General features: G+C 35.2%; 1 protein-coding gene across 2 annotated transcripts in view; it reads left to right on the top strand.

Annotated features, from left to right (window-relative positions):
* SCYL2 (SCY1-like 2 (S. cerevisiae)) overlaps window positions 1–9,936 on the top strand; it is a 43,677-nt gene that overhangs the window by 9,077 nt on the left and 24,664 nt on the right. For both annotated transcript variants that reach the window (XM_012720616.1, XM_012720615.1), the window contains exons 2-6: window positions 699–902; window positions 3,939–4,096; window positions 6,667–6,811; window positions 7,412–7,561; window positions 9,152–9,373. In XM_012720616.1, the coding sequence (XP_012576070.1) occupies window positions 726–902; window positions 3,939–4,096; window positions 6,667–6,811; window positions 7,412–7,561; window positions 9,152–9,373 (852 nt within the window). In that variant the 5' untranslated portion in view covers window positions 699–725. The remainder of the gene's footprint in view (window positions 1–698; window positions 903–3,938; window positions 4,097–6,666; window positions 6,812–7,411; window positions 7,562–9,151; window positions 9,374–9,936) is intronic.

Genomic DNA, 9,936 nt, shown 5'->3' with positions numbered 1-9,936 from the left:
GCACAAATAAATAAATCTTTAAAAAAAAAAATTTTACTCTTCCTTTTTTCCTTTTTCTCTTTGAAAATCTGTTCCAGAATTCCCAGCCACCTCAGCATCCTTGACATTCACTTTATTTTCTCAGCCTCTTAGCTAGACTGCTGCTTGGGTTCTGCTTTCTGGTTAGGTTTGTTTTGCCTCTAGGCAGATAGGTGGGACCACCCTAGGATTCACTTTGTTGTCCTTTTGCCATCAATACTTTCTTTGAAACAATATTCTTAAAAGATTTTATAGTTGAACTGTAACTATTTTAATGATAATTAAAATTTTTTTATAAAATTCAAATTTATTGATTAATACAGTTTTGATTCCTTTCAGGTTTCATATGGTTGTTTTAATGTGATAAAAGATTCAAACCTTCTGTATCACTTCAAGTCTTAAAAGGTCCATATTGAGCAGTGTTCATGTCAGTGTGAAGTGTGAATGTTTTTCCTGGTTTGTGACAATTGAGGCTGGAAGAAACTATTTGGTATCTGCACTTAAATTTGCACTCAAGTGTGTGGGTTTCTCAGAAGATAAAACCAATATGTAGTTTTTAATCTATACAGGATTGTTGTGTTCACTGTAGTATATTAACCCTTTTCAGACTAGATAAGAAATTCTCAGTACTTAAACTGTAAACCAAATAATAATCAGTGGTCCTCTTACCTATTTTCTAGGTAATTGTACTACCCAATATTGCAGCCATGGAGTCCATGCTTAATAAGTTGAAGAGCACTGTTACAAAAGTAACAGCTGATGTCACCAGTGCTGTAATGGGGAATCCTGTCACTAGAGAATTTGATGTTGGTCGACATATAGCCAGTGGTGGCAATGGGCTAGCTTGGAAGATTTTTAATGGCACAAAAAAGTCAACAAAGCAGGTAAGTATGAATTCAGACTCTACTGGGAAAAAACAGATATGCTATACCATAGTGTATATATGTATGTATTTTTATGGTTAATATGGAAAGTAATTGGTTCTTTACTTCTTACTTCATCTATAAAGTATTACAGTTATGTGCTTTTTAAAAAGGATTTATTTATGCATACAACAACTGGGGAGTAGGCCAGAGGTGTTGGGTGTTGTGGGTGGGGGGGGCAAGTGAAATAATTCACCAGAGACAGGCTGGAGAGCAGAACAGGGGGTTCTTCCGAAATACACTGATGAGAGTAGCAGCTGGCAAAACAGGAGAGGTCTGTGGCACAATGTGGATTAGCTCCCTGCCCCAGGATCAAACTCATGCCATAGTGGCTGGCTTAATATCTGACTTTTAACACCAGCACCACCAGGGAGACCCAAGCAAGATAACTTTTAAATATATATTAAATCTATCTCACAAGTTACAATCTCCATTTTGTTTTAGTAATTTTTGTATAAAAAGTTCTAATTTTGGGCTCTCCCTGGTGGCACAGTGGGTTAAAGCATAGCTTTATGAAGCTCTCTGAAGCCACTGTAGCATGAGTTTGATCCTTGGCCTGGGAGCTGACCCACATGGTGTGGCAGACTTCTCCTGACCTGCCTGTTGCTCCCCTCCGCAGTGTATTTCAATCAGTCTTCCTGTTCTGTTCCCCACTCTGTCTCTGGTGAATCCTCTCACCACCCCCAACCCCACACCTCTGGCCTGTACCTCAATCCTGTATGCATAAATAAATAAATCTTTTAAAAAAAAAAGTCCAAATTTTAAATAAAATTAGTAGTTCCTAAATATTAAATGGAAGTTAATTTGGATGATTGCTTAGATTACAAATCTCATCTTTCCTGTATGTTTGGAATTTTTCATATTGAAAAACTGAAAAATATTCAAGGTGATATTGAGAAGCTTCAGGAATTGCTTGTTTTTAGGGACCACTAGTAGGCAATAGTCTTCCAGGTATTGATGTGGTGGGAGATAGGGATCATAGTAAGCTTGTTTTATATCTACATAAAGATGACAGGAGTTTTACACAAGTGGTAGATGTTAGCAGAGTGGGTAGTAAAGTAGTCAAAAAAGATTAGAAACACACGATAGTATATGATGTTAAAATGTTCAGAGGTGCAGGTTAAGAGTTTTCTCTTAGGAAGTAAGAGGTCTAAAGGGTTAGTTAATTAGTTACAACTTTGTTAAAATTTGTTAATTTTGATCACTTAGTTGGAACAGTGGGAATATATTTTAAGGTTAGTGACAACCCAGTTTGATCTATGTAGGATTATATTCAATCTAAAATAATAATTGAATGTCTTGAGAGACAATTTTGTTTTATTTCTTGTTTATTAAATATGAACTTTATTTAAGAGTGGTCAAAGTGCAAGATCTCAGGGGCCATTTCATCTAACTTTTTTCAAAGACTTAAGCCATCTTGAAAAAATAAACACATTTAAATTAGATGCATTTATAAAATGTGTTACAGCATAACGCTTACTATAATAAGATTGTGCACATGGCTGATAAAATAAGAACTTGAACTTCTAGGTCATTTGTTTTTAGTTCAAATTAATACGACACTTAGCTCGGATTGTCCTGTATATCATAATTAACAAATGAGCTAAGATTATGTGTTTTATATCTGAATGTTATTTAAAACTCACACTCAAGTGAGGCTTTCCCTGAAGGCATTTTTCATGTTTTATAGGTACTGCATAATTTTTTTGCCCTAATGATATCTTGGATAAGAATTCGGCTGTTGTAATCTTGACTTCGTTCTACCAATTATGACATTTAGATAATATATTTATCATCTTCACTACACCCTCATTTGTGAAGTGAGGATAACTTGTCATAGAATTGCTATTAGGAATGGAATAGATCCTAAAAAAGTGCACAGATGCTTGGGGATGTTCAAATTGTGTTATCATTATTCCCTCTATGTAACCACTTTCCAGAGATTCTGAATTCCTTTTTACTTATGCATAAAGAGACTGCAATTATAAACAAGCTGTTTGAGAAATGTATTGGTTTGGAATGCTGCAGTAAATATCTATTGTTTGGTGATTAGGTTGCCAGATCAATATGTGAGAACAGTATTCATAATGTAGCAGAAATCATTGGAAGAGAACAGCAACAGAATGGAAAAGATGCTATTTTAGATATTCATAGTAAAGTAGGTCTAATTATGCTTTTGAAAGAGACAAAAAATCTGAAGAAATTATTAAAATTCTTTCAGGAATTTTGGGAGGCTTGCATCAATTCTTTGCTAATATCACTTCTAGTTTTCTTTGCATTTATTCCAGAGATCTAGCATCATAATGAGCTATCAATAGCAATGGTTTTAACTAATTTGTTAAGATTGTTAACAATGAGAACTATTTTACCTTGGGTAACTGAGAATGAAAAAAGAAGATAGTTGAGGATGTATACTTTCTTTAGTATAAATTAACTGAATTATCTCAGAGAGAGGGGATGGAGGGAGTGGCTTTCTATATTGCTATTTCCTATTAGTGCCTAGAGTCAGTGAATATAGGTCATTTACATGCAGAAGATGCTTACAGATTAGTTGTTCCTATAAACAAGCATTCCTTAATAAGTAACTTGTCTTTCAAAAAGCATTTCAGGATTTTGTCTTTCAAAAAGCATTTTAAGATTTTGTAGACATGCCAGGATTATCTTTGTGAATAGATTTTATTTAAACACTTTTAACGTTTTTTTTTTTGAACTCTGGCTAAGTAAGAGATTACTTCATAGGGGACATAACATCACAGTTCATGTGTTACCTCTGATACCAGAATTCAAAGGCGGAGACTTTTTTTATGTTCTCTGTGTCTCATGCTTTTAAAAATGTTTAGATTTACTTGTCATGAAGTAACTAACTTTGCAATGTGATTCCCTTGGCTTTAGTTTGTAGCTATTTCTATTTATAAGTAGATGGTTATAATATGCAAATAAGATTTCATTATTTTTATATGGTTTGGATTAAAATTAGCTGCATAATTCTTTTATTAGGAAGTGGCTGTTTTTGTCTTTGATAAAAAACTGATCGATAAATATCAAAAATTTGAAAAGGATCAAATCATTGATTCTCTAAAACGAGGAGTCCAACAGTTAACTCGACTACGACACCCTAGACTTCTTACTGTTCAGCATCCTTTGGAAGAATCCAGGTAAGTTTTTTAAATTTATTTTTAAAGATTTATTTATTGACTTATATATACAAGAACTGGGGTGAAGGCCAGAGGTACAGGGGGTGAGAGGATTCACTAGAAACAAAGTGAGGAGCAGAACAGGCAGATTTACTGAAATACACTGCAAGGGGAGCTGCTGGCAAGACAGGAGAGGTCTGCTGTGCTGTGTGGGTCAGCTCCCTGGCTGGGGATTGAGCGGAGGCTATAGAGGGGATAGTGCTGAGACTTAACACCTAAGCCATACCCCTCCAGGTAAATGCTTCACATTTATTTAATTCATTTAATTCTCACAGTTATATAAAAGAAGTAAGGATACTAGATTATTTAAGCCATATATTTTAAGGGGAAGAGCTGGATTCCATCTTATTGTATTCCTAAGCCCATGTTTATCTTTTTTTTATTTTTTATTTATTTATTTTTTTTTGAGATTTATTTATGCATACAAGAGCTGGAGACTGCAATATGGCTAGAGGTACCGGGGAGGGGAGAAACTTCACCAGAGACAGAGTAGGGAGCAAAACAGATGACTGAGATAGACTGCTGAGGGGAGTAGCAGGCAGATCAGGAGACTCATGTGGATCACCTCCTTGGCTGGGAATCAACTCATGCTGCAGTGACTGCGGATAGCTTCACAGTGCTGTGCTTTAACCCCTGTGCCATCAGGGAGGGCCCCCATGCTTACTTTTCACTGTTCCATATTGTGCATATCCAGAAATATACTCATATTACTGCAGGGTAACCCTAGTGTGAAATGAGTTGGTCTGAGTGTGGGTCCTCACCTGCACACTTAAAAGGAACTTACGATGAGAATCAAAAGCAGGTGCACATAAAAAGGTTAATAAAGGGTTGAGCTATAAAAGGGAAAATGAAGAAATTCATAACTCAGGGAAAAATAAAGAGAGATAAATTAGTGACTGTCTTACGAGTTCTGCTGAGCCTGGAACTCCAGTAGCACCCTGAAAGCCAAGAAAAAAACAAGTGCCCCAAAGCCCCACATGTCTGAGTACTTACTAAGCCTGGCTGCTCAACTCCACCCTCAGTTCCTAGCAGTCCTCTCTTTGGTGGTGATGACATTATGGGATTTGTAGTCCTTGGTGTCTTGGTTCTCATGTGGGGGTGGGGTCCATAAAACCTGTGTTCGTGGAGTTCGTTCAGGACTCCTTTCCCCCCAACAGAATGTTACCTCATATAAATATTTTATTGCCTTTTCATGAACAAGCCCAGGAGATGTTTATATTAGTGTCTTATGTAACACTCTCTAGTGTGAGCCCTATATCGCAAAGTGGACTATGTTCTTTTCACCATATTTGTGCTGAGCTTTTCTGACTCTGTGCTTGTTTGTGTTATTTCTTCTGGAGTGTTCTCTATCAATGTTTGTAGTGGCACCTGTCAGTGTCTTATCTATTGTCATTTTAACTAATATCAACATGTTAAATATATTTGACATGTGTTTTTATAATTACATTTTAAGTCTCTTGAGAAAAGGATCATCAGTTAGTAGTTTTCGCCATCATTTTCTTTGATAATAATTTAAGTATAGAACTAGGGATTTTTTGGCAATTATGAAGAGAAACAATTCAAAGATTAATACAAGTTTATAAAAATTGAAGTAGCATTGACACAAATAGGAGCATTTTAGGGAGGAAAAAATAACATCTGTTTTTCTTGACTTAATAAGGTGCATATGACATTGGAGTTATCCAAATTAAATGTTCTATAAAAAGTGTAAGCCAAATGAAAACTCATAGTTGGAGGATGTCTATAGGAGCAATACAGAGGATGTAATTAAAACTCTGAAAAAGGAATTTTTATGCAGAATGAATACAAAGAACAGAGTACCAAAGATAGAGCTTGAAGTGTATGGGGAAGGTTAAGTCTGGGAAAGAAATAAGAGTGATCATTGTTATACAACAGGAGGAAAATTGGCATGGACAAAAAGTATGTCAGGGAAGCCAAAGAAGCGAAGAAGGGTTCCACTATGTGGGCCACCAAGTAAAAAGAAAGAGGGACTAGGAAGACTCCATTACATCTGATTAGCTATTATTAGTAATACTCAATAATCTCAGTAGGTTGGCAGCTTGGAAGCTAGGAAATAGATGCCAAGGAGCCCAGCAGAGAAGACATCATTATATGAATAACATCCCATGGGAGAAACTCAAAAGAAATGTTAGGAGTACAGTTGAAGAATCAGTGATAAATTGAGGTAAAATTTAGGGAAAATGAGGTCATTCATATTAGTGAACTTTTTTATCCTTTAAATAGAAAATGGGGAATATGTGAGTAAGTGTGCTAAGGGGACAATGGCATAAAGGAAAATGTCATAGGTATAATATAATATACCCATATTTTAAATCAATGCTTTGGTTTTCCATAAAGAATATTGGTCACCCCAAAGTACAACTGAAATAGCACTTATTTTTTACCATTTTTGCCATAAAAACTGTTAAAATATTTAACTTGGAAGACACCACCACTAATACTTAAGTAATATTTGATTTTGATAATGTTGAAAAATGTGATAGTAAATAATTTCATCTTTTTTAAAACAGGGATTGCTTGGCTTTTTGTACAGAACCAGTTTTTGCCAGTTTAGCCAACGTTCTTGGTAACTGTGAAAATCTACCCTCATCTGTATCTCCAGATATTAAGGATTATAAACTTTATGATGTAGAAACCAAATATGGTTTGCTTCAGGTGTGTATTTTTATCTATCATCTACAGAGATTTCCTTCAATTCATTCTTGCCTGTTTTAAATTTAATGGTATTTCTATGTTCCAGAATACTTCCACAGTTGATAATTAGGTTTTAATTATATTTGAAATGGATCCTTTGGAGAATGGCACTTATTGGGTGTTAGGTACTTCCCTTTTGATTTTTTTTTTTGAATTTTAAGCCAGTAATGCATTTTATAAGCTAAACATTAAATTGAAATAATGAGATTTTAGTAAAAATAGAAAGTTGCATCTTTAAGGAAATTGTTTAATAGGTATCAAGAGATAGTTTGCCTTTATAGAATATGTCTACTTTTTCTGATCTTTTCTCTGTTTGCCAAAATATTTTTAGCTCTGTAAATTTATGCAGTAGGTTCTTAATTCTGGCTTTTTCCCACTACTGCTTAGATTGTCCTGGAAACATAAAATACTACACTTTTGATTTTTGATGGAATTTAAATGTTAACTGACATTAGAAATATTTCATTATGAGAAGCAACAATTAAGATTTTTTATGGGGCATTATTGTAATTATAAAAGCTTCATTTAATGTGGAAATGTCTTGTGTTTTTCCATTTATAGGTTTCTGAAGGATTGTCATTTTTGCATAGCAGTGTGAAAATGGTTCATGGAAATATTACACCTGAAAATATAATTTTGAATAAAAGTGGAGCCTGGAAAATAATGGGCTTTGATTTTTGTGTATCATCAACCAACCCTTCTGAACAAGAGGTAATGCAGGATTTAATCTTTTTTATTTTCAGATTTTTTTTTTATTTATGCATACAATAACTGGGGTGTAGGCCAGCTGCAGGAGATGAGAGTGTTCACCAGAGGCAGAACAGGAGCAGATCAACTGAAATACACTGCTGAGGGGAGCAGCACCTGAGACAGGAGAGGGCTGCTGTCCTCAGACCAGGATGGAACTTACCCCACAGTGGGTGGTGATAGCTTGGTAGTGCTGGGACTTTAACCCCTGTTCCACCAGGGAGACCCCAGCATTTAGCCTTTAATATTTTAAAAATGTGGAGAAAGTATTTGCTTGATGAATATTTAGAAATAGGCTATGCAATCCAATGGTATATTTAAATACTTGGCTTGATAGAACATTTCTTGTGTTCTTTGTTCTTAAAGTATTCTTCAGCTTATAGTTCCACAGTAGTTAGTGTTACTGGAGAAAAGGATTTTAGAGTTAAATAATTCTGATAGCTTTTGGGTTCAATAGCCTTTTTCCCTTAGAATACTAACTATGCTAACAAACACTGTGATCTCTAGCAGAATTTGTGATTTCTACCACTTATTAAACCATAGAGTCTTCTTTAGGGATCATAATAACAATCAATAGCAATGATAATAATAGCTAACATTTACTGAAACATTTTTCTAAAGACATTTTATGTATTTAATACTTAATCCTTACAACCTGGTTGTGTGTGAGAATAATATAGATGAGATAGGCTCATTAGACTAAAATTCTCTAGGTTTAGAGAGTGGTAGATAGAACTGGGATTTCTGATACCTGTTTTTTAGTTATTATGATACCTGCCTATTTAAACATAGAAAAATACTGTAATATTTCAGGTTTTTACTGAAAACAGGGACCATGATTTGACCTAAGACAAATAGATGTGTAATTTAAGTAAACATTATAAGGGGAAAAGAAATAGTATTGTCCAAGTACATCTGGGGGCCAGGCACTGGCTATATATTTGTTTAATCTTTTAACAATGTTTTGAACCTATTAACTAAAACAATAGCTGCTTAATAAAAGAATGACAACCTATTTGAACCCATAAAAACTTGAGGCCCAGAAAGCTTTTCCATATTCATATTGCATTTTATAGTAATAATCTGTCTTCTAGAAGATTGCACTAGTAATCTCAAAGTTTTTACTCTTTTTTAAAGATTTACTTATTTATTCATACAGGCCAGAGGTGCAGGGGTGGTGCAAGACAGAGTGGGGAGGAGAACAGGCCGACTGATGAGGCACACTGCTGAGGGGAGCAGCGGGCGGGTCAGGAGAGGTCTGCCACACCATGTAGTCACCTCCAGGGCAGGCGGGGGATCAAACTCATGCTGAAGTGGCGTTAGCTTCTTAGTACTGTGCTTTAACCCGCTGCGCTACTAGGGAGAGCCTTAAAGTTTATTCTTATCTTTCAGTATATCACATACATTTTTCAGATTTGGGAATTTTAGGTTTGAAGATGGTGGTAGCATTTCTATTTGCATGACTGAGTAAGAATATAAAATGTATTGTTGTTGTTTGGTTTCCTTTAGTTGGAAATATTTAATCTGTGTAATCCCTTTTCCGTCTCGTTATAGCTTAAATTTCCTTGTAAAGAATGGGACCCAAATTTACCATCATTGTGTCTTCCAAATCCTGAATATTTGGCTCCGGAATACATACTCTCTGTGAGCTGTGAAACAGCCAGTGATATGTACTCTTTAGGAACTGTTGTGTATGCGGTGTTTAATAAAGGGAAACCTATATTTGAAGTCAACAAGCAAGATATTTACAAGAGTTTTAGTAGGCAGTTGGATCAGGTATTTGCCTATAAAGTACTTGCATGCATTAAAATATATTGTTTTTTAAAATTTTTTTCTAAACTATGTTCAGGAAATACTCTGAAGTGAACTTTTAACTTTGCATAGTATCAATTTAATAAGTTAATTCTATAACAAATGAGTACTAAAGTTTGTTACTACAGTTTTAACCTTGATATTGACTAGCATGATATTGAAATGTGATCTGGAATACTTAGCACTTGTTTTAGGACTAGAAACAATTTTCTTCCCAAATATTTTAATCTGTGTAAATTTTGCATAGAACTGGGGTATAGGCCAGAGGTTGCAGGGTGGTGAAAGGATTACCAGAGACAGAGTGGGGAGCAGAACATGCGGATCCACTGAAATATACTGTTAATTGGAGCAGAGGTGAGACAGGAGAGGTCTGCTTTGCCACATAGGTTATTTCCCTGGCTGGGGATTGAACTTTCGCAGTTATGGTGGGCGTTCTTGGTGGTAGCACTGGAAGCCTAGGACTAGAAACACAATTTCAGATATTAAAGCAAAAATTATTTTGCAAGAGTAGAGCTACACTTCATTCA

The sequence above is a fragment of the Condylura cristata genome, unplaced genomic scaffold, assembly GCF_000260355.1.
Source record: "Condylura cristata isolate star-nosed mole 26May11 unplaced genomic scaffold, ConCri1.0 scaffold00004, whole genome shotgun sequence".
In the NCBI taxonomy this organism is placed as follows: Eukaryota; Metazoa; Chordata; class Mammalia; order Eulipotyphla; family Talpidae; genus Condylura; species Condylura cristata.
Note: the sequence above shows the minus strand (reverse complement) of the source record. Positions and strands in the feature narration are given on the sequence as shown.